This window comes from Stenella coeruleoalba, assembly GCF_951394435.1.
Source record: "Stenella coeruleoalba genome assembly, chromosome: 7".
Classification (NCBI taxonomy): Eukaryota; Metazoa; Chordata; class Mammalia; order Artiodactyla; family Delphinidae; genus Stenella; species Stenella coeruleoalba.
This window is the reverse complement of record NC_137153.1, coordinates 28,269,504-28,295,362: the sequence shown is the minus strand read 5'-3', so window position 1 is coordinate 28,295,362 and position 25,859 is coordinate 28,269,504. Positions and strand designations below refer to the sequence as shown.

At 36.5% G+C, this 25,859-nt stretch overlaps 1 protein-coding gene across 3 annotated transcripts in view; it reads right to left on the bottom strand.

Moving 5' to 3' along the window:
* AUH (AU RNA binding methylglutaconyl-CoA hydratase) overlaps positions 1–25,859 on the bottom strand; it is a 162,935-nt gene that overhangs the window by 67,088 nt on the left and 69,988 nt on the right. For all 3 annotated transcript variants that reach the window (XM_079925498.1, XM_079925499.1, XM_079925497.1), the window contains 2 exons: positions 11,281–11,373; positions 9,550–9,606 (listed from right to left, as the gene is read on the bottom strand). In XM_079925498.1, the coding sequence (XP_079781624.1) occupies positions 9,550–9,606; positions 11,281–11,373 (150 nt within the window). The remainder of the gene's footprint in view (positions 1–9,549; positions 9,607–11,280; positions 11,374–25,859) is intronic.

The following is a 25,859-nucleotide window of genomic DNA, read 5'->3' as shown; positions in this document are numbered from 1 at the left end:
TTTAAGTATCATTATTAGTAGTAGTAGTATTTGGTCTTTAGTTTTAAGCATTTTGATTATGACGTGTCTGGTCCTGGATTTCTCTGGACTTATCTTGTTTGGGTTCACTCAGTTTCTTAAATCCTTAGTTTATGTCTTTCACCAAATTTATGAAATCTTCAGCCATTATTTCTTCAAATATTTTTTTTCTGAACCACACTCTTTCTCCTTTCCTTCTGAGACTCTTGTGACACAAATGTTAAACATTTCAGTATTGTCCTATAGGTCCCTGAGGTTCAGTTCATTTATTCAGGTTTTTTGTTTGTTTGTTTCTCTGTTACTTAGATTGAGTAACTCCTATTCATTAATCACAAAGTTCACTCACTCTTTGTTCTGTCGTCTCTATTCTGAAACTTTCTATATTTCCATTTGTTCATGTGGGTAAGGCCTAAAATTTTGAAGTCCCAATATCACGTGCTGCCTAACACCTAGGGATATCAGGTGAACCACAAATGGCCGGACTACAAGTTCTCCTCTCAACTCTGCTCCAATAAATTAAGTCCCCTAGACAAACAACCTACCTCTCATCAGGAAAACCAGACATGGTTCCTACTTATTCCTGGGGAGAGGGTTCCAGGTTCCTGCCAGATTGTGAAATTATTCAAACAAAACCAATCACATCCTCCCTAAGGAACCAGGGGGCACACCACCCTCTCATCACTACAAAGCCTGCCTCCCACACTCTGTTTTTTCACTGTTCCCAAGCACAACCTCCATGTGGTCCTGTGTGCCACGTGGTGGCTTCCCCTGAGCTGTGAGTACATGTGACTAACAAACTGCTATCAATCACATCTGTCTAGTGTCAGGCATCATGTCATGTGTTTGGCCATCCCCAGAGTCTCCAGTGATCTTTCCATGTTTGTTTACGACTACATACCCAGTGTCTACACCAGTGCATGGGTCAACAAGTATTTGCAAATTAACTGAATAAATATATCTGGAACCCAGCGTGTGAGCAAAGGGGGCAGCAATAGGAGAGAAGGTTAGAGAAGTGCTGGGGACCCACGTTGCATGTCTTATAAACTGAGGCTTATAGCTGACAGAATCCACACTATTTTCTCAAACTCACAATTCCCAGTTTCAACTGCTTTATTCATGTTTGATTCCAACAACTTTATAATAGAGCAGTTATGATACTTGTACACATGTTTAATATCTCCTACCAGATTTCAGATGGGCATTTTAAAGGAACACTGCTGAGTCATCTGTATCTGTACCTGTATCTACATCTATTGATATATCTGTTTCCTCTACAACAACTAACAATATGTTCTGTCGACAAATAACTTCCAAAATCCCCTAATTAGAAAAAAGTAAAGTGGTCACTGAATACATTTTAAAAGTACAAAGAAATGAGACTGCATGAGACTGTATGAGGTGTGTTCGTAAATGTACTAGACTTCACAGAGCAGAACGAGTGCTGGCCTTTAGAGGTCACTTAGGAATCAGTGTTATTTCCAGCAGTGCTATCCATTGCATACAACACTGGTAAATGTTTGACATTATATAAGCCTCTTAAGAAAAGCAGTCTTATTTTTATTGTTCTACTTTTCTTCTTCCGGAAATAGTATGACCTTATTAATCAGATTTGGCACCGAAAGGTCTCTTGCTATTTATGAAAATCAAATTCACCCTCACAGGATCAAGATGAGTCACTGCTGATGATAGTCAAAAGAATAAGCTCAGATTCTGATGTATGTTCTAAGAAGGTTTCAACAAAAGTTATAAACAAAACTTTCCAAAATGACTACTGTGTTCAGGACAACACACACACTGGATTTAAAAATCTGTCATTACTTCACAGACGCACCTTAAAATAGAGTTCCTGGACACCATGCCAAGATATTGCCTTATTGCTAAACACAGCCTACAGTGAGACATGCAGTGATGTCCCAAACCCCTCACCCTGGGGAGGAGAAAAAGACAAGACTGGGGACTCTCATTCTGGTCCTGTGAAAACTGAGTGCTCTCATTTCCTTCCTTCCTTTTTTCTTTTCATAAAAAACTCATTTTTCTTTCTTCCTTTCCTTTTTAATTTGGGAAATAGTCAATACCAATGATAATTATTAAAGATTCTTTTCCTGAAAACTTTCCAAGAAGAGAATACTAAAAGTATACCCACAGTTAGTCACCACTTTAACCAAATGATCAAAGTTATTGTCACCCAAAATGGGACAACCTAACTTTAAGTGCCATCAAATGAAAAGAAAATATAGAGTGTGGCCCATTTAGTATTCTTGGCAAAAATTTTTTATCATAAACTTAAACGTGAGGAAATACCTCAGTCAAATCCAGAATGCGCAAACTTCAATAATTTGCTTGACTTCTTTTAAAAAAGATTAGTGTTAAAAAAAAAAAAAGAGAGATGGAAAACTTACTGAGATTAAAAGAACAAACAAACAAAATTGCAATGTGTGACATTTAAATGAATCCTGAATTGGAAAAGCAAACCAAAAAGACCACTACAAACATTTTGAACCTGAGGTAATCTGAATATTAATAATAATGTTAATATGTTAGGTGTTATAACAGTGTTGTGGTTATATGAGTCCTTTCTTATTCTTAGGAAAAGCATACTGAAATATTTAAAGGTTCACCTTGTTATTTTGAAATGGTTCGGCAAGAACACAATGGATGTACATATGAGAGAGGGAGGTGGAGAGTGGAAGGAGAGGGAAATGGGCGGGGACAGATCTTGGCAAAGGGTATAAAAAGTTTCCTTTTACTGCCTTTCACATTTCCTAAAGTTTGAATATTTCCGAAATAAAAAGCTAGAGAGAATGAAAGAGAACCACAGAGCAATGGAAATACTAGATATCTTGTCCACAGTGATGTATACCCAAGCAAGAAGCCTTAACAGTTTTCTTAGATATAATAAGGTTTCTTGACATGTACCCCAAATCTTCTAGTAGAAGATGTAAGAAACAGAGGCCAGGAATAAAAGAATCTGCCACCATTTTCTGTGCAAACTTACAGAAATTTCCTAAACTGTCAAATAACAGAATTCTAATCCTCTGAACTTGTTTTTATTGCATTCTTATAAATGTGTTAAAGGGTGGTATTGTTTGGGGAGCTATTTCCAAAAGAGAATTTTATTTTCTAGTACTGGAGCATTCTCTCAGTTGGGAAGAAGATAGGAAGTTTAGCTGCTTTCTTAAAGGTGAAAATAATAAAGAACAGAGTAGGGCTATTTAGTGTATAAAAATCCTTAATATAATTTAAGAATATTACAGGAAGGTCCTAGGGTAACAATATTAAGGATTTTTAAACTGGCTTTAAACCATTAACATGGTATTTTATATTTTATAATATCTGTCTATACTTAAATATATATATATATTACAAATAAAAGTACTGGTTTAAGTATATGACAGTCAATTACATTCTATTTTTATTTTACCTGATATAATACAACTTAAAGAAGTTCAATTTGGCTCTAGTATGTTTCCACCTTCCTTCACATCTTACTTTTCATTAACTATGTAACTTTAATGATCAAGTAAAAACTGAAATTTAGAACACTAATCTAAAACTTGCATTATAGTAATGGTCCATTAATACGCTCATTAGGACTATTACTATATCTGCAAAATAATCGCTTTATAATTTAACTTTTTGATTTTAAGAAAATTTACAAAATATACCTTAAAAATAATCACATTGTTATTCAGACTCAAGTTCAAGTAAAAAAAAAGCAAGAAAGAAAACTAAATGCCAGGTTTTGATTACAGTTTCTCAGTAAACTGTTATCACAAAAGTGCAGAAGTGATAATAATATGACAACTAAGAGCATCAGGTTAACTCTTTTGTGGCTGATCAAACATACAGTAAATCCAAATGGGGAGATAGTTTCACTTGGATTAACATACGGAACCATGAGCCTGTAATAACTTAGAAGAGCATTCTTTGTTAGACTTACAGACATATGTCTTCTAGACTGGATGGAGTTCACACATTTTCCCCGAAAATATTTATTTCATCCATAGTATTAAAAAGGAAAGCAAAGCATTATTTTTTCCACAATACTCTCCCTGTATTTGAATTCTCCCCACTTACATTCTACCCATCTTCTATTCGCAACCACCCTTGTCTGAAATAGATGAAAGGCTGGGACCACTGACAGTGAAGAAAGGCTCACTGATGGGGGTTATGAGCACCTGGCTGCTCAATGAGCATCTACAACAGGAAGCAAGTTAGGCACCACCAAGAAGGGAGAAAAAAAATTCAGTGTAGTCTACTACGTCTATTATAGTAAGCTCTTTATAACACTTAACAGCAATGTTTACAGTCAAAAAAAAAAAAAGAGGACATCTCAGAGATCATTTTAGACATAGCAAATTCACCAATTTAAAAACAGTTTTAAGAAAAAAATAAGCAGTATTTTCATATGAGGATCATCTAAGACAGCAGTTCCCAACCTTTCTGGCACCAGGGACTGGTTTCGTGGAAGACAATTTTTCCACGGACCGGGGATGGGGGGGATGATTTCAGGATGATTCAAGCACATTACATCTATTGTGCAGCTTTATTTCTATTATTATTACATTGTAATACACAATGAAGTAATTATACAACTCACCATAATGCAGAATCAGTGGGAGCCCTGAGCCTGTTTTCCTGACACTAGATGGTCCCATCTGGAGGTGATGGGAGACAGGGACACCCAAAGTGTGTTGCTTATGCCCAATCTACTCCGTAATCTCTTTTTGGTTGCTGTCACTGCAGAAAACCCTGCTTCACAAAGATAGGTTGTTGGAAATGGAAGCAGGGTTTTCAGTGTTTTTGTGGCAATCTCAGGATATTCCGCCTTGACTTTAATCCAGAATGTATGGAGATTTGAAGTTGTCTCAAAAATACTTTTGAGGCCACCCTCATTTGTGACCTCAAGCAGCTGATCCTCTCCTAGCACGCACAAAGTCAATTCACCTGGCTTATTCACAAATGGTTCGCGGATCTATTCCTTCCCAGTTCGGGGGTCTTCTGTGGTTGGGAAGTAATGCTCAAACTCTTGTGAAAGGTGAGATAGGTGATCATGCACCAGCTAGGAGAAAGAAGGCCCTGGCTCAGTCTCTTTCAAAATCTCTGCTAATGTATGAAACATGTCAAAAATCCCAAAGTGCACTCGTTGCCCCCATAATTCCAGTTAGGCTTTGAGTGCAGCCACTTTATCTGCTGACTTGAACACAGTTGTCATTCTCCCCTGAAGTGACAGATTGAGTTTGTTGAGGAGGTTGAATATGTCACACAGGTAAGCAAGTTTTGCGACGCATTCTGTGTCACTGAAATGTGCCGCCAGTGGTGACTGTTTTTCTAAAAGAAATCTCTGGAGCGGCTCTCGTAACTCAGAAACTCTGGCCAGCGATCTACCTTCAGAAAGCCATCTCACTTCTGTGTATAAGAGAAGATGTGTGTGCTCTGCGTCCATCTCCTCACAGAGCTGCATGAACAGACGTGAGTTAAGGGCACGTACTTTAATGTGGTTGATAATTTTAATCACATTCTGCAAAACACTGTTAACTTCAGGTGACATTTTTTGGCTAGCCAGCATTTCTCTGTGGATGACACTGTGCGTAGACTCACATTCAGAAGTGACCTCTTTGACCCGAGCAGTAAAACCAGAAAGCTGCCCAGTCATGGCAGCCACTCCGTCCGTGCATATACCAACACAAAATGACCAATTCAGTTTTCCTGATATGTAATCATTCAAAGACATAGTTCTGCAGCTGTGGTGTTGGTTGGCAACAAAAGTGCACATAACATATCTTCATGCACATCCTCCTGAAAAATATGTCACATAAAAACAAGCATTGTTGCCTTGTTGTCAACATTAGTAGACTTGTCAACCTGGACTGCATACCATGGTGACTCATTAATCCTCTCTAACTATTGTGCTTCAATATCCTCTGCTATTTCATCAATTCATCTAGTTATGGTGCTAGCCAAAAGAGGAACATGTGTCACCTTTTGAAATGCAGCCTCTCCTGAAAGTTCACGACAAATGTCCTCAGCAGCAGGCAGGATCAACTCTTCACCAATAGTAAAGGGCTTCTTAGCTTTACCAATGCAGTTAGCCACTAAGAATGGTGCTCTCAGAGCAGACACATTTGTTGAAGTGGTGGCCTTCAATAATTGCTTCTGTTCTTCGTGTTCACATTTTTTTTTTCCTTTGAAAAATTCCAAAGGCTTGTCTTTTGATGCAGGGTGCTTGGTCTCCATGTGGCGAAGCAGTTTTGAAGGTTTCATGGCTTTGCTGGATAGCCAGTCACCACATATTATACAAAGCGGGCTTGGAGAATGTGAATCACCTGTTGCAATGAACCCATAATTTAAGGACTCTTGGTTATTTTCTTTTAAATGCAGCTTTCTTTTTGTTGGCAGTCTTAGGCTCTTCTGCCGTCTCCTCATTAGGTCTCTCCCCCTTTTCAAAGAAGCTCTCCAGTGACGTTTGTTTTTTACTCATTTTGGCTAGGGTTAGCTTGTGGGCTTACGTGTGACTGAGACAAGTGCGCAATGTGGCAAAGAGGCGCAGATGGAAGTGGTAAATAAAATAATGGGCAGGCCACACACAGACTAAAATAAGTATCAGATTCAACTTCAAGCCTGCCACCAGATACAGCTGAAGTACATCAACTCACTTGCCACTATAAAGCCTGCTACCAGATGCAGCTTAATTGTCACTTGCCACTCACTGATAGGGTTTTGATGTAAGTCTGCAAGCAACTGATTTATTATGGTCTCTGTGCAGTCAAACCTCTCTGTTAATGATAATCTGTATTTGCAGCCGCTCCCCAGTACTAGCATCACCGCCTCAGCTCCACCTCAGATCATCAGGCATTAGATTCTCATAAGGAGCGCGCAGCCTAGATCCCTCACATGTGCAGTTCACAGAAGGGTTTGCGCTCCTATGGAATCTAATGCCATCGCTGAGGCAGTATGCGAGCAATGGGGAGTGGCTGTAAATACAGATGAAGCTTCGCTCGGTTGCCCACTGTTCACCTCCTGCTGTATGGACTGGTTCCTAACAGGCCATGGACCAGTGACGGTTCATGGCCTGGGGGTTGGGGACCCCTGATCTAAGAGAAAGGGGAGGAGAGAAATGAAATTGAAGAAAATATCTGTGGATTAAAAAAATTCTTCTATGCATAGGACAGAAGAGGATTTTCTCCATAAAATTTTCAGAAATAGCTCCTTTAGATACACTTAAAAAAAAAATCCTTACTTAAAACAAACTGTTCTGCTATTATTTAAAAAAAAAAAAAAAACAGGCTTTACTTGGGGTACTTTAATAGCCATAATGCTAATATAAAACTGAAGCAAAAATTGTGCATGCACCTCTTATTATCTAAATGTGAGTATGTGGCCTTATACAAAATTAGATTCATTTTCAATAAAAAATTCAGTACTACATAATTACATGCACTATGAGCTATAAACTTGAAAACTTCATTATATTAAAGGAGCAACTAATATTCCTTCAGACTCACTTAGAAAAAAAGGAAAGAAAACAAAAAGAAAACTATCTTTTATAAACAAATGGAAAATGTTAAAACATTCTGAGTTTTATAACAAATAAATTTGTTAAGGACCCCAGAGCACTTACGTACACTGTGAAGAAAATGCTAACTTCTAGACCTAATATGACACAGGCAGCTCCCAAGGGAAGATGGAAGGAGCTAAAGCTACCACCCTCATTTCTTAGTATAATCAATTAAGCTTTTTGCATCTAATCAAACCCAACTATACTCTCACACAACAGTATTATCTTCTGGTGGTTTTAATACAAAACATTTCATATCTGGGACTTGGTAAATATTCAAATTATCAAGTTCATTTTCCTTCTATCCCCTATCTCTGCCACCTACTAATTCCCTTTCCAAAAAACTTACTTAAACATTAAAAACCACTGTATTAGTTTCCTAGGGCTGCTGTAACAAAATTACCAAACTTGGTGGCTTACAACAACCGAAATTTATTCTCTCATAGTTCTGGAGGCCAGAAGTCCAAAATTAAGATGATGGCAGGGTTGGTTCCTCCTGGAGGCTCTGAGGAAGAATCCCCTAGCTTCTGATGGCTGCCAGCAATCCTTTTTCTTCCTTGACTTGCAAATGCATCTCTCCAATCTCTGCTGTCTTTGTCTTCACAAGACCTTCTTCTCTTTGTTTTTTCTCTTTTTTGAATCTTCTCCTCTTCTTAAAAAGATACTTGTCATTGAATCTGAGGTTCATTCAGACAATCCAGGATGAAATCATCTCAAGATCCTTAAGTTAATTACATCTGCAAAGACCCCTTTTCCAAATAAGGTCACATTCGTAAGTTCCAGACTGACATATCTCTCAGGGGGCCCACCATTCAACTACAGTCACTATCTTTCTAGGCTCAGTCATATCCTAATTATGAATAAATGCTTACTTCTTTAAAAGAATTTCAGAAACATGTCATATCATCCTTTTTCTAAACCTTGTATTATTTCACATATTTTTATCTGATAATTCTTTTCAATTGGGTCTATTTTCTTATAAATCCTTTTAGGGTTTTCATGAGTCACTGTGAAAAAGATTGGCATGGTAAAACAGGTAGATAGTAAATGCTTTTACCTACAAGAATATTATTTTTGCGGATTACCAAAGTAGAAAACTCAGTGAGTCTTATATATTGATCTGGGTAGTCTTCAGTTTCACTGAATTATGTTTTTATCTCTACCTATACACCTTAACCAGGATAAATATTCTTATAATGATAAGGTTAAACATATACTTTTAACTTAGGAAGTATTCAAACACTGCCTTTAATTTTTACATTATTACTGTTATTTCATTCATAAACTAATGTTATCAATGTGCACATCCTTAGGTGAAGTCAACTTTTTGAAAGAATGACTTCACAGAATGAGAATGTCTCCAAATTCTCTGCATCAGATGAAAGAACAAAAATGTCAGATTTATCTGGTGATGCAGATTTCATTATCAATGGTGGAAAAGTACTTTCTTAAATGAGTCTTCCAACAGAAGCTGCTCACCTTTTTTGTAGTAACAGAAGAAACAACACTTCCTCAGCTCAAAATTCAGGCTACCCACCAACCCTAACCTTTGTCCAGCTGCAGAGAAACACAGTAAGCTGGCACGAAGCCTGGGAAGCCCTGCCCCCTCCTCCACTGGGGTCTGACTGTGTGTATAAAGCTCTCTGAGGACGCACACGTTTACATACTGACATAAAAGTTTCAAAATATCGGTGTTATCCTTCAAGAATAATGTGACTGATGCAATAATTTTAAAGTTCAGAAATCTAACAGAAAAGCACAGGACACAGCACAAAAAGAGAGCAACAGGCAACAGGTCTGCAATCTTCACACCTACGGAAGCTAAAGAATGCATTCTGAATAAGGACTCTGCTACAGAAGCAAACAACACAGCATTAGTCTCTTTACCCAAAATGTTGCCTTTTCAACTAACACCTTTTTGCCTTATGCTCTGTTTTGAGGAACAAATCAAGATGGGCGTGAACAATCCATACCTCCACCAGGAATAATTGCCAACTTTGTTTCAACCAGGCCCATTTTTGCAGAAGAAGCTAAAAAGGAAAGAAGAAAATTAAGTAACATCCACATCATCAAATTCAAATATGATGACCTGAAAAAGTTAGGAAAATAAGCTACAAATATTGTTTACTAATTAAATTTGTGTCACAAATCTTTTTAAAAATCACTTCAGAAGGCATTTAGTTATGGAAATAAGTAAACATTCTAAATGACATACATTAAGAGATTCACACAACATTTTCTGTTAAAAACTGCTTGGCAGAGAATTAATTTTTGATGCAGAAAGACCAGGGTTGTGACTACATAATTTGACCTGATACTGCCAAGTCATGTTTGAAGGCTTAGATCTCATTAATTATTCAGGATGAGGAGAGAGGCTGTGTCTGACAAGTATGAATTCTTTAGCTGCCTGAACAGCCCTCCAGATCAAACAGCTTAATATATCATATCAGATATGGCAACTTTTCAAGACCAAATCTCTAGTTACTTTTGACAAATGGCTTTGCTGTTCTGACAGCTGGACAGGGTTCCTCTTTCCATGTTTGTTTTCACGGCTACTTTAAAACATATTAATTACTTCTTTATTTGCATATCCAAATGTTCTTGGACTACTTCCCATATCCTGATTCCCAGAACTTGCATTCTTTCAAAAATGGATTGCGTGTAACTTGGCTTTTCAGTTTAAAACCCAAAAATCTCAGTCAAGAAAACAGAGATCTAAAATAAAGTGAAATGGGGGAAAAGTACACATGGATTAGCAAATGCAAATTCCAAGAGCCAGTTACCATAAAATTAGTAAAAACATAATTATATTGACTCTACATTTAACAGGCAGCTCCATCAGAAGAGACAGTGGGAACCAGGGGAAGAACCATAACAAATACTTGCTGCCTACCTCGCCCAGTCCTTGATCCCAGAGCCCCTGTATGTCACTCCTATGAGGGACAAGGATACAGACAGCACTGTGACCATACAGAAGATAGTGTTGAGGACAGCACTGGCAGCATGCAGTACGCTGGCAGGATAACAGAAGTGAGAGCCGTGACGCCAGACTGCCTGGGTTCAAATCCAGCTCATCACTGATCTGGGTCTTGTTTCTTCACCTGTCTCTGCACTAGCTTCCTCAAGCACCACAGTATGTACCTATCTCACAGGGATGTTAGGCAGATTAAGTGAGCTAATATGTGTCAAGTATTAGCTGAACACCAAGTCAATACTCAGCACATGGTTAGCACTAATTGTTTCCTTCATTATTTTCATAAACACTTCATCCAGTCTTCAGAAAACCATGCAGGAAGAAAGTGTGCCTCAAAGAGATTAAGTTATTACTACTATAGCTAACAATAATTATGTGCTTAGACTAGTCACATGCTGCACACAAACTCATTTAATCTTCACAACAGTAACCGTCATTTCTCCCATTTCAGAGGAGGAAACTGATCTAAAAAGGGCAGGACCTAAGATCCAAATTCAGTCTGTCTGACCCAATTCCTGTTCTCCTTTCCTCCTGCTAAGACTGAACAAGATACTACAAAAGACTGTTTTCTTAACTGGGAATTTTAAATACTTCATTAAGCCCAGGAGGTGATTTTTTCTACATGTTCTATTCAACAACAGGAAAAAAATAAAATATTTGGAACAATCTGAAGAGTAGGCACAAACCTCATTTTTAAAAAGTTATGTTTTTATATAGGATTAATTCTCACCTGCTACTCTTATATCACATGCTAAAGCCAGTTCAAGTCCACCACCTAAAGCGAGTCCATCTATTGCTGCAATGGTTGGCACTGGAAGATTAGCTGAAATAAAAAGAAAGATTTTATGCTCCTTCAGTAAGAGTGTTACCTTACTATGCAATATTTTACATTTTTTCTGTGAATATAATTTTAAACGAAATATCGTCTACAGACTTTTATATCCCTTTTACTTTTAACTAAATAAGCATTTCATTCTTCGTTATTCTAGAAAATGTAATGATTGTATAGGGTTTCATCACATAAATATGCAGTAATATCTTTAAATCTTACCATATTATTGAAATACATTCATAAACATTTTCTGTTGAATTAAAAGAATCATAGTTCTGATTCTGTATTCTTCAAGCCTGAAGCCTTTTATGAGATGTCTGGTTCACACAAATTTCAAGTTCAAATGACTTAGGTATAATGCAAAATTCATGACCCTTTATAGGTTACCCTGGTACTCAGAATGATAGAGCCTCATTTAAAGAAGTAATACATCTACTCAAACAAGACAGAAGCAGTCCAAGTGGCTGCTGGGCGTCAACTCACTAGTTCTACCATTTGGCAATGAGTATGATGAACAGTAGCTAGAAAGTGATCAGGCTCTATCAAATACCACACACTTCAGATGGAAGAGATACTGAGAACCTGCCCAAAGGCATGACTGGGAAGGGGTCAGCCAATCACAGAACTCAAAGCCAGATTTTCTTTAGTCCAGAAACACTATTATTTTAATGAAACTTCTGTAAATATACAGATTTCATTTTTTACAAGTAGTTCCAAAACTAACTGGTTAATTATTCCGTGAAGCAGAATCCTTTCTATAAATTTTATTTTGACTATGGGAATGTGAAGTAGGCTGAACAAGCTTAACATATGAATAAAATGTGGATATTAAAAAGGTACCATCTCCTAATTTGTTCTCACCACAAAAAAGAAATAATAATTGTGTGACATGATGGAGGTGTTAGCTAATGCTACAGTGGTAATCATATTACAATATGTAAATACATCAAATCAACACATTCACCTTAAACTTACACAAGTTATATGCCAATTATATATCAATTTAAAATAAATAAATATATAAAATAAAAATGAATAAATAAAATTTAAAAATACCATCTCTAGAAGTCTCTCTTCCATAGGTATTCTGATATGTGAAATTCCTCAGATAGAGAGCTTTATTCAAATTTGTTGAAGTACACTGAGTTTTCTTCATACATGAAGAAATTTATTAAATTTATTCTAAGAGCAAAGCTGAAATGGCTGAGATAGAGCACATATAGATGCTGCCACCTGAGGCAAAAGCACTACTGATAGAGCAGGGATGAACGGGGCTTGGGAACAGGGCATATTTCACTATTTGCACCTGTCTGAGCATTTTGCGGGGAGGTGGAAGCTTGAAAGGACAGGACAAATTCAAAGGTGCTCCACACAATGTGCTTTACAGCACACCTGGTAAAAAAATGAACAGACAGCTATGTCAGTGTTTACAGTCAGGAAATGAGTTTAATGAAAAAATAAAATCTACTTATTTTATCTGACAAAAAAGAAAAATTAATAAAGTAATATAATGGCAAATTAATCCAACTGGCTCCCAAGGTCACCTCAAGCCACTACAAGTACAATGGAATTACTGTTACACAGCTCCCAATTCTCCTTCCTTTCTACAAAGCTAGCTATAGAAATTATCATATTTCTAGACTCCTTCAATCTGCTACCTCCCCATTCTCAAGTCTCTCCCATCAAAATTTTTCCCTAGGCCTCACTATGGCCTTGGCTCACCTCCATCTAAGACAAGCATCTAGAGGGAACAGAGTAAACGCATTTCATCACTCCCACTCATCTCCACCTCACAGCTCTAGTCCCACTCATCTCACCGAGACCGTTCTTGCTCCGCTTACCAGTGACACTATGATATTGTCCCATAACCAATGGGCACCAGTCCCTATTAAACTCGTTGCCTCTGAATATCAGAGACATAAATCCTGAACGCTCCTCCTCCTTGAATTCCTCTCTTCATTTGCCTTCTGGATTCCTCCCGCTCATTTTTCCTGCCTTTCTTTCTGCCTCTGGTTATATCTCAGCCTTCTTCCTCTCTAAATAGAAGCTCTGCCCAGTAGGTCTCTCTCCTATCCTTAACTTTTCCCATCTGTAATACCAATGATATACAAATCACCACTTCAAACCCAAACTTCTCTCTAAACTGTATCTCTACAGTTACCTGTCTGTTGGACATCTCCACTTAAATACTTTATCATGTTCAAATCAACTTCCTGTCAATCCTTCTTCTAGATTCTATCTCACATTCACCAAGCATCTCCATTCACCAAGTTACTCAAGACAGAAACCCAGAAGTCATTCCAGATGTCCTCTTTTCCAATGATCTTACATCTAATTGTTTTCTAAGTCCTGTCTAACAGGTCACAATTTGGCAAATCTCCCTCCCTTTCATACAGCCAAAGTTCTGGGCCCCCTCATTTTGCACCAGCAGGAGATCTCTAATTGACCTCCTTCACCTGCAATGTGCCCCTTCCAATGCAACTTCCATATTTCTTGCAGGATAATCTTTCTAAAGTGCAAACAGGGTCATGCTCTTCCCCTACTTAAAACAGTACAATGATTTATTCCACATTCAGGGTAAAATTTGTGAAAATTTTAGCATGGCACAGGAGGCACCTGATGAACTAAGTCTGCCCACCTGCCCAACCCCTTCTCCAACCTCACACACCTACTCTGTGTTCCAGCCCCAAATTACTTAAAGCACCTTCAGAAGTCATTTGCATCCAAACCTGTGTACAAGCTGCCCTCTGCCTGGAACGCCTAGCTAGTCCCTAATTATCTTTCAAGGCAATGCTCAAAAGCCCCTTGCTTTACGCTTCCACGGCACTCTGTACACACTTTTCCAGGAGAGCATTCACATTCACCTTCTGAATGGACAGTTCCATTCAGAAGTAAAGATTAACATCACATCAATGCTGGTCAATAACATCCTTCCTACCACTCTGGAACAAACCGCAAGATTTTTCATTGCCTCTTCTAACTCCATTAATTCTGGTATTCTCTCTACTCTTCTTCTTGTTATTAACTTCTTTCATTTAATACTTTAATGGAACAACATGAATATATGCAGCCCTATGGAGCTACAGAAAAGAAAAACTGCAGAGTTCCTAAGATGGAGAGAGCAACAGGAAGAGTGGGGTATTCTCTCCTTGCTGTGTGAAAATGCTGGTCAACAGTGAGTGTCTTCAGCACTCACTAAATATCTGCTGGAAGCTGACGTATCAGAAAACAAATTAACAAAAATGAGTTTAAAGGTTTCCAAAATCAAACCCAAGCCTGAAATATGTGTACCACCAAGTTCCAATTTCTGAAAATTTCAACTCATGGTAAATAGGAGTTATTTCATATTCCTTAGATTTTTTTCCCCTAAAAATAGCAACAAATTGATGTGATATATATGGAAAAGAATTTTTCTTCACATCAAACTGTGCATTGAAAATGTAGACTAAATAGAAGGGTAAAAGGAATAAAATGAATGTAAATTACAAAAGAAATACTCTATCACTTCATAATTTCTAAAGCATAATGGAAAGAACACAGGAAAAATTCCTGGTCAACTGTAATGTTCTTAATACTGCAACACAACGATTGCCTCAAAAAGACATAAAGCTGGGCTTCCCTGGTGGAGCAGTGGTTGAGAGTCCGCCTGCCAATGCAGGGGACACGGGTTCGTGCCCCAGTCCGGGAAGATCCCACATGCCGCGGAGCGGCTGGGCCCGTGAGCCAAGGCCACTGAGCTTGCGTGTCTGGAGCCTGTGCTCCGCAACGGGAAAGGCCACAACAGTGAGAGGCCCACATACCGCAAAAAAAAAAAAAAAAAAAGACATAAAGCTTTGCTCTACATTTTTATTAGTTAATATTCTCAAATAAATATTACACTTAAAAATCACACTTAGCCAATAGAAAGTTAAAAAGCACCATTTTTTCAGAAGTATAAAATGTCACTAAAAGAAAAAAAGTAAAAACACAAATGAAATTAATGTATATATACCCTTTCCCTTCATTGTGAGAAGTCTATAACAAACATTACTTTGACAAAATAAAATGATGGGGGAAGGGGCATGTTCAACAGACAGGTTTCAGGTTCTACATGACTTGAAGTATGAGGATGGAGTTTATATAATGCAGTGGTAGGAAAGGAGAAGAAATAAACAAATGCAAACATGCTGACCTGGGAGATGAGGGCACTGGTGGGAAGGGGCTAAAATGAATCATCTCGTGCTAAAGTTTTTCTTAATTCTGAAGTTAGAAAACAATACTTTTCTGCTATATGCTTTACTTTCTGGAAGTAAAGAAAATTATTTTTAAATGTGACAGTTAAGAACTTAAGGTATTTTCTCAAGGAGATAAAAGTTTTTAACATTGCAACTTATATAAAAATATATAATAAAAATGACAAGAAATGTGGGGTCCTTATATTACAAAGAACACAGAAAATAGGGTATTAATACTCTCAAATCATTAAATAGGTAAACTACTTGGTACTTTTGAATATTAACATAAATTAGCATTCTGTAAAGCTGACTATAAAATTTTTCCTACTAAAAGAATTATTTAAATAGAACTGAATTAGCATTCAATGAGTAATTAAATTTCAATCATTTTATAATATTGTAAGTCCTGAAGTTCTATATCATCCTAATTTTTCCCTGAAAGATGTTTTTCTTGTAAACATTTTTCAGGAAAATGTAAGTGACCTCAAAGTACATGCTAGTTTCATAGTTACCTAATATGCTTGTTTTTATACATAGTGTTTCTTCTACTTGGGAGCAGTTAATAATCTTAGAGAAAACTCAATAAAACAAACATCTGAAAGGCAGATTATCAGTTTCAAAGAACCAAGAAATATCAAATTGGCAGTTGTATCAGAGTGAGACTGAATGAAACGGGAACCGCCACGAGCAGTGGCTATTCCCAACAGCAATAGGAAGAAATGATGACTCAATGTGTTATGCAACCAACAGGATTAGATACTATTTTGAGTTTAGCACCAGGAAATGAGCCAGGTATGACAAAGAAGATAATCATCCTTTGAATTCTCCTAAAAATATAATTAAAGCAAACAATTAAAGTGTTACTATTTTAAGAGAAAATAAATGAGCTACAAGGCAGGCCCTGTCTACTCCAGAGTCTGCAGGACACCCTCTGCGAGCATAACGAGTCAGAGGCCACGAACGTGGGGGAAAGGCAAGTGAGGGGCTCCTTTCAGCTCTGAGATAAATACAGTACATAATGTAGGTTTTCAGATGTTTCTAGAAAAACATAAACAGTGCGATTATTAAGGGACTGCTAGTGTCACTCATGAGTTTTAAATTTGGTTTTGCTTGAAGAATAGTGTTCTTATAGAAAACACAAGAATTAAATATTTCAAAACAAATGCCCATTTAGTAATACCAAAAGTCTGACTTTATTGAAATCATTGAAGGAGAATAGAAATAAAATCAAGGTTAACTGAAAGTTATAATAAATTCCAAATTATCCCTAATTTCAGCTAAAACTTTACCTTCAGGTTAAGCTGCCATCATCAAGTTTCAAAGGAACCACAAAAAAACAAAATAAAACCACTCCTGCCCAAAGCCTGCATGCTGGCTGCATGTTGGCTCTCCGGAGGTCCAGTCTGGGCCACTGAGAAAGGAACAGGCCTGACTAGACGCCAACAAACACACTCTCGTCACCACACCGGGGGCTGGAGGCCCACAAATGGGAGCCACCCTTCCCAGGACTCAAAAAAGTGACCACTGTGCAATCTGAGTAAAGCTGCTTGAATTTTCTAAGCTACCACTTACGCACATGCCTTCCTGTCTTTCTACGTAGCTACCTATGGATCTAGCAAAATAGTAGAAAGTGCTTACTATGTCTGGCCACTCTCCTAAGCACCTCAGAAATATTTAAACCTCCTACCAGCCTTATGACATCAGAACTATTACTGGGTTGAGGAGTTGCTGTTAGTTGCCCAGGATAGCCACAACTAGAGCACAGGTGGTCTGGCTCCAGGCTCTCCCCTGTACCCATTATTGTCTATCACCAGTTCTTACAGCCCAGACCCAGAGTCCCTGAGGAAGGACTCAGCATTGTTAGCCATCCTTTCCAAAGGATGTGCAGCCATGTACCTGAGGAAAGGGAAATGCTGAGACTCCTAAGAAACTCCGACAAGCACACTGGTTCTATGCTCTTCTAACTCTTGGAAACCTAGAGCAACACCACAGTTCAGTGGATCCAATTGGGGAAACCTCAGGAGCCAGATGCAAGGCACCAGTCAGTTGACTGTAACAGAGTTCTGACTCGAGTTTTCCCTGGGAACCCCCAACCCAGACTGTCCCTAGTATATGACTATATAGGTTATTAAAGTAGGAAGAGCCAACACCTGAGCATCCCCTTCCTACCAAAATTCCAAATCAAATAAAGCCTCCCTAGGGGAAATGCAGAGAGGGGATGCTGCTGAGGTTAAATCCCCACATGCTCCCACTCAACAGCCTTGTCTGGGAGATTATAATAAGTGTAACTGAGTAATGACTTCCACTGTCAACTGCTACTTCAGATAGAATAGAGCCCCTGGCACTTCAAATGCTGCTTGACAGGGCAAATGTAGTTATTTTGTTGCTAATAAAAGTATAACACTAGAAGTAGTTTACTTCTTGACCTGTAGGAAAAAAACAGCTTTACTGCCTTGCTTCATTAACTCTCAGGGTCTATATCCTTGCCCTTCAAAGTGGGGTTGTGGACCAGCAGCATTAGCATCTCATGGAAGCTTGTTAAAAATGTAGAATTCCAGGTCTCACCCAGACCTACTAAAACAAGGATTTGCATTTCAAAGAAGATTCCCAGGCAAAGCTCTGGACACCTCCTCTAATCCCCAGAGAACCTGACAATCTCATCAATCCACAAAACTGACAGAAAGAAGCAGTAAGGGCCTTAATTCTTTGGGGAACAGTAGTAAAGGTAAAGATGGTCAAGATTTACATACAAATATGTGTAGCAGCTTTATGTGTAACTGCCCCAAACTGGACACAACCCAAATGTCAGCATGTGGTACATCCATACAAGGGAACAATACTCAGCAATAAAAATGAACCAACTACTGATCCATGATAAACATGGATGAATCTCAAAAAAGCGTATGCTGACTAAAAGACAACATACAAAATTAATGCATACTGTGTTCCATTTATAAAAAATTCTCAAAAGTGAAAACTAGTCTCTAGTGTTACGAAGCAGTTCAGTAGTTTTCTGGGGACAGGTGCAGGGCAGGGAGGTGAAGAAGAAAAGGATTACCAAGGGCCATAAGGAAACTTCTGGGGGTGATGGATATGTTTACCATCTTGATTATGGTTATGTTTTCACAGGTCGCAGTTACCACACTGTACACTTCAAAGTTGCAATTTATTATATGTCAATTATACTTCAATAAACCTGTTTTTAAAAAGCATATGACTTGATTAATATAAAAATGATAAACAAAAGAAAGTACACTAGTTCCCTGATCTTTTATAAACAATAGAGATATAATTTAAAATTGATAAATCAAGTAATGCAGGTATGATTCAATTTAGAATTATAAAGAAAACAGTAAGAAAATATGATGGGATAAGAGAAAGGTTGGAGGAAAGAATTTAAAACTGGAAATATGCCAATTCCATCACTGCTCATAGTAAGAAGTCAACAGAACTTTCTAAAGGAACAGAGGACCAAGTACACTACATAAAGTTCTAATAATAAAGATAACCAGGTGACACAAAAATACAACCCTTTCCCATTACTAGAATAAACCTATACACAGAACCATGAAAACACACAGCATATTTAAGATTATTTTTTTAAATGTAAAATCACCAAAATCAGAAGGCATGGAAATCGTAATGACAGACCTAACACCAAACATATCAATACAGTTAAGAAGCTATAACCATCAAGTAAGAAAACGACTCCAACTGGATCACAAAACGAAACCCAGCTAACAAGCAGAACAACAGAGAAACATCTAAAACAAAACAGAAAATAATATTTTAAAAATATGAGATGTCAAATACACAGTCAAATACAAAGAAAACATCTCATAACCTTAATAAATAAGGGCAACACTGGGGTAAAAATTAAATAAACAAACAAAAAAGGTACTTATTAAGGCTTAATAAAGCAAAAATCCACAAGAAGGATCTAGCAGTGATAAAATACCTATACACCAAATAACACAGGATGCACAAAGCAAAAACACAATAAATTCAAAACAGTACAAATGTCACAGCCATTCTCTGACCAATATGCAATAAGTAAACTAGAAAATAACAACAAAACTACTAGCTAATTATAGACAAACACATATGGGTGGCCTGGAGGCACATTTTCTTCCCCATTTTAGTAACCTAGCAGACAGTTGGCTCAATGTGTGAGGATCAGTTTAGCAGGAGTGCAGGCTCCAGCCACCTGTCTCCAGAGGTACTTTCTAACAAAGCCACTCACTTTCCCAACTGGAAAGTGTCCAGTGTACATGGTCATACAGATGTTCTCCTCTCCCCTGACATACTAAATATATACAGCATTAGAGAGGTGGGTTCTACTCTCCTATAACTTTTGCCCCAAAATTTCTTCTACCCTAACAAATTATTTTTTATCTAATTGGCTAATTCAAAAATGAATAAATGGGCATATTCTTGGCTCAACTATTCCCTCCTTCTTCCTTCTTTTGGAAATGCACCTGGCCTCCAAGAACACAGGTTCTCCTTGATGCCTACGTGAAAAGTGCCCTGTGAGTTATGCGACGCTGCATCTGGGCCAACTGCTGTAGGAGGTGGCCAGAGCTTCAGTGTAGCTCTGACTGGGGTAAGCTGGTCTAACGCTGGCGATCCAAATGAGCAAATCTCATCAACAGATCTAAAGCCACAACCTTCAACTGAACGGTAATAAAGTAATAAAGATCATATCAGTAATAAAGATAACATTTTGCCTTTTTTGCTACTTTTTATTTTATTTTTCAATTTATTCCAAACCTCAGAGAGAAGGATGATTTCTATTTATTAAGGCTCCCTCAGATACCCTAGTAATATGTATAATGATATTTTCTGCATTGTTGTTTATAATAGTAAAAAACTAAAAACTACCTATAAGCCCATCAATAAGGGAATAATTACACATTATTAATTAATACATTATGGTATATTAATTAATACATTATGGTATATACATTATGGTATATTATGGTAATTACATTATGGTATATACATTATGGTAATACATTATGGTATATTAATTAATACATTAATTAATACATTATGGTATATCCATAGCAAACAATACTAGGAAGTCATTTTTTAAATTGCAGTGATAAAAATCCACATTGGCGAAAACTAGATTCTAAACTATTCCCAGAAATAATTTTTCAAATACAGTGTCTATCACACAGCCAAAGAATAACCAAGGAAACAAGATACAGTAAGAACCAGTAGAAAAAAACAATTAAGAAGAAAAATATCCATGTAAAATTGAGATCCAAAGTCATCAAACACTGATTGTCAAAGACATAAAGCCAAGCAGGAAACTGTAAACTATAAAAAGTGACAAAACAGATTTTTTAAAGAACGAAAACAAAATGAAATAAAATAACTCAATGTTTATAACAAATCAGGTGCAGCTTACAAGAAAACTAGTGAGCTGGTAGATGGGTGACAAGAAACTATTCACAGACAGGTAAGGAAAAACAAATATGGAAAAGACAGAGATAAAGGATAAAGTAAGAAGGTCTAATATATGTCTAATTGGAAGAAGATAAATGAAATAAAGATCCACCTGAATGAGTTTAAAATAAAGCAGTGGTTTATATCTACTAATCCCAGACTCCCAATTTATCCCTCCCCCACCCCCTTTCCCCTTTGGTAACCATAAGTTTGTTTTCTATGTCCTTAAGAATAAGAATACACACACACACACACACACACACACATATGTGTATATATTAATATATAACTGAATCACTTTGCTGTACACCAAAAACTAACACATTGTAAATCAACTATACTTCAATTAAAAAAATAAATAAACTAAAATAAAGTAGCAAATTAAACCTGAATAAAAAAGAAAGGAATTAATAAAAACCAGAATAGGGATTAATAAAACAGAAACAATAGAGAACAAAGCCCAATACAGATTTTTTTTAATGTATAATGAAACTGAAAAGCGTCTGGAGAGACTGATCAAAGAAAAAGAGAAGACATGAATTACCAATATCAGGAATGAAAAGGGGACATCATTGTTGGTTCTTCTGATATTTAACAGATAAAAGAATATTATGGATGACTTTAAACCAATGCATTTGACAATCTAAATGAAATGGATAAATTCCTAGAAAACTAAAAATTTCCAAAAATAAAATTAAAAAACCTGTTTATGTGGTTCTTTTCATATATACATATATGTTTGTACATAATCAATGTACATTATCAATGTATATAAATATACATTCAATGTATATAAATATATATTCAAGTAAAAGCCAGGAAAAGGCCCCAAAATATACATATTAAATTAGCATATTAGCAGTAATTACTTATGTGGAGAGAAAGGGAATGAGGGAAAGCTGCTGAAAAGGGTTTTAAATTTTTACATTAAACACATACTTAGATATTGCCTGTGGAATTAAAAGCTAACAACCATGAAAAAGACATAAAAAAATTTTTTAATGATTTTTTGGGGGGAGCTTGTCAAATTCTAGAATATTCTAGGTAATATTTTAGAGTAAGTGACAGAGCTTGGTTGAGAAGCCCATTACTCCTGCTATAGTTAGGAAAACATTGTAATTTTCACAAAATTACAGTTATAATGTAATTAACACCCAATGAAAGTCAGCAAAGGCAATAAAATTCCAAAAAGAGAAGAAAAACCATCAGTTACAAACTGTGATGTGTAACTACTCTATTCTAGATTACAAATCAATAAATAGGGGATGTTAACAACTCATAAGGGAAAACAACTGATTCCTAGATACCTGTGTCGGTTTTCCGTCATTCTTGGCAAGAGGATAAAGGAAACTAAAATTGAGATCTGTAAGTTACTACTTGGAAAACTAATAAAGGTAGCTAACTAGAGTGTTTCATTAATCAATCTTTCACATACTATAATTCAGTACTTCCAATTTCTAATTTGTAATAACATCAAATGGGGGGGGAGAGTAAAATATAAACTGGATTGCATCCAATCTAACTAAATTAATTACTGATTTTTAAACAGCTCAACCCGCTGACCAACAAACAATTCTGCAAACTTTGAAAATGTTCTTTACTAATCAATTCTTAACACACTACATATAAAATAAAAATCAAATAATCATTTAGGCAATAGCAAAGAAAATATAACAAGTGCATAATCTCTCAAATTGTATTATAACAGTCACTGTGGTAACAATTAAGTATTTTCAGAATCAGCTTTATTTCAGATAAAGTAAAACAAAAAAGAAATCTGAAAAAGCTTTGAATTCTATAATTGTGAAAACTTAAACTGCAGGAAAAAGAAGAATAAAAGGAACCCTCTGGATTTTTCGTGAACAAGTATCAGATCCCTCTAAATCAAATGGAAAGCTTAAAACGGATATACCTAGAATTTATGAAAGCTCTTTTGTATTCATTACTCAAGAATCTCTAAATCCTGGGAATTCCCTGGTGGTGCAGTAGCTAAGACTCTGCACTCCCAATGCATGGGGCCAGGGTTCGATTCCTGGCCAGGGAGCTGCATCCCACATGCATGCTGCAACTAAGAGTTCACATGCCGCAGCTGAGGAGCCCGCCTGCCGCAACTAAGACCTGACACAACTAAATAAATAAATATTTTTTTAAAAAGATCCATTTGCTTTAAAAAAGAATCTCTAAATCCTAAAATGGGATACTAGAAAGAGTTTTAGGTGGATTTATAGCTTTACAAGCACATTTCTTAGCTTAATGTTTTATGTAATTAAAAAGAATATAATGACTAAATGTATGAAGTGACAAATACAACACTTTAAACTTTGGCAAAAAATTATTCATACTTTATTCATATTCAAAAACTCTGAATTTACACCAGAGATTATTATTAAACCATGATAAATTAGCATCAGAGACTAATATTAAGCCACGATAAATCAGACATTATGTTTCACAGAAAGGTGTATATATATATATATATATATATATAAATTTATATATATATATGTTTTTTTTGGGGTTTTTTTGAGGAAAACTTTTCCAAATACTCTCATTTGTAGTTTACTTACAAGAAATCAAATTATGGGAAGTATTGTCCATAACCAGGATAAGTTTCAGATAACTAGTTTTTTCTAAACGGATTTACAACCAAAAAGTCCAGCAAGTCAAATTAGGATGCCTCCCAAAATTGCTTTGGGAGCTTTGCTAAGGCGATGGAGCTTTTTCATCGTTTGCCAGCAAATAAGCAGCTGCCCATAGTAGCCTCAACACTTGTGTCCAAAAGGGTACATGGTGAAAGTCACCAGTAACGACCATGTTGCAAAATCCAAGTCAACTCTTTAGCATTCACCTTACCTGACGTATCAGCAGCTTTTGATCAATCAGTCTTCATGAAAGACTTTCTTCGGTTGGGTTTTCAGAATACTGTTTTCTTCCTACCTCCCTACCCTGGCTGATCCTTCTCAGTCTCCTTCATGGTTCTTCTTTTTCATCCCAGACTTGACACATTATAATGTCTCAGGTTTGGCAGACTTCTTTCCTCTCTACAGTAACTTTCTAGGTGCCTCACCCATTATCAAGTCTTCACATAGCACCGACATTCTGATGACTCCAAAATTCACAACTCAAGCCTGGACTACTTTCCTAAACTCCAAACTCCTATCTTGTTGCCTCCTTGACATCTGCACTTGGTAAGCATCAACTAACTTCACATTTCAAACTTGAACTCCTAAGCTACACCTCCAACTCTAAACCAGCAAATTGGCACTATCCTAATTTACGAATCACAATAACTAATCAAACTGCTCCATCCATGTTCCTTCTATCATCCTCAGTCACATCCTGGAAACAACATGAACTGGGATGGAAGAGGCAGAATCAAACTCAGGCCAGTACAGGCATAATTCTTTGAATTTTAGGTACAGGCAGACAGAAAGGTATTCCATGAGAGAATCCAATCTGAAGATGAGAGGAAAGCAGTGCAGCTTGGGTCACCTGTCTACACCAATGGGATCCCAGTCAATTTACTCTTTCAACTGGGGATCTACCATGCCAGTTATTATGCTAGATACTAGGTACAGGTGGAGGAAAAAACCCACTATGTTCTCACAACAGAGAGGAGTTAGGAAAAGTACCATACAGTAGAGAGAGGACTAGAATCCACATCTTCTGCCTCTACATCAAGAGATTTACAAATGGAATGCCTTAATAAACATATATCAAAACAATTCATAGAAACTCACTAGATTTTACGAATGTACAAAATTTAACTTTTCTACAACAAAATAAGCATCTATGGCAATGTCTCTGAGAAATGTTATGCTGATCTGATATTCTTACAGAAGAAAAACTTTATATTATGAAATAGAATGTAACTTCTAGCTTAAGATAAAGATGACAGAAAGAAAGATAGATCATGTAGTTACCAAAACATTAAAGAATACTCTCTTGTACAAAGCTAGCTAGGCTGGGACAGGCAAAGAGTTTGATTCCAATAACAAACCCCTGCAGAAAGGCAGCAAAGATAAAAGTCTGACAGAAGAGTGTTTCCACTATATTGTGGTGGGTTTTTCTTTATTTTCTTTATTTTAATTATGAGTGACTTGTTTTGTATTGCTTCGAGGCTTTCAATTCTAAAATTCAAGTGAAGTGTGTCTCAATTCTAAAATTCAAAATCATGCCAACAAAAGTAAAATAAATGAGAAGCACTACTTGAGATGAGGTTTATCCCATAAAATTTACATAAGATTTTTCATACAAAATTTTTCTCTTCTGTTGTACAAAAATATTTTCTATGTATTTGACACAGAGAGACAGTTTTTTCTGATAGAAAAATGCATAAGAACAGGAGATTTTTCAATCACATGAAGAAAAGCTAATCAGAGAATTTGAAAACTTTCAAAATTAAATTATTTCCTTTTATAAAACATTACAGTATAACAAAATCTTAAGAAAAAAAGATGTTTGTTAGATAGATGAATTTTGTGATCCAGCCTTTTAACATAATTACCTGTATTTCAATGCAAATTCAGCTCTGTATTTACATAGCTAAATAAAAGCTTTTGCAATTTTATTTCATCAGAAAAAAAAGGAAAAGGAAGCCAGAAATGCCTAACATTTTAAAGAATTACTGTGGAAGATTATTTACAAAAATATCATCCACATCACACTAGACTCTACAACTTAAAATTCTGGTGAAAACCTATTTTAAATATTTATTTTTTATTAGATAGCAACTCCTTGAGGCCTCAACTTGAGAGAACTGGGTCTGCCCCCTCAGAGTTTCTACTTCACAAAGAATTCTAAAAATGT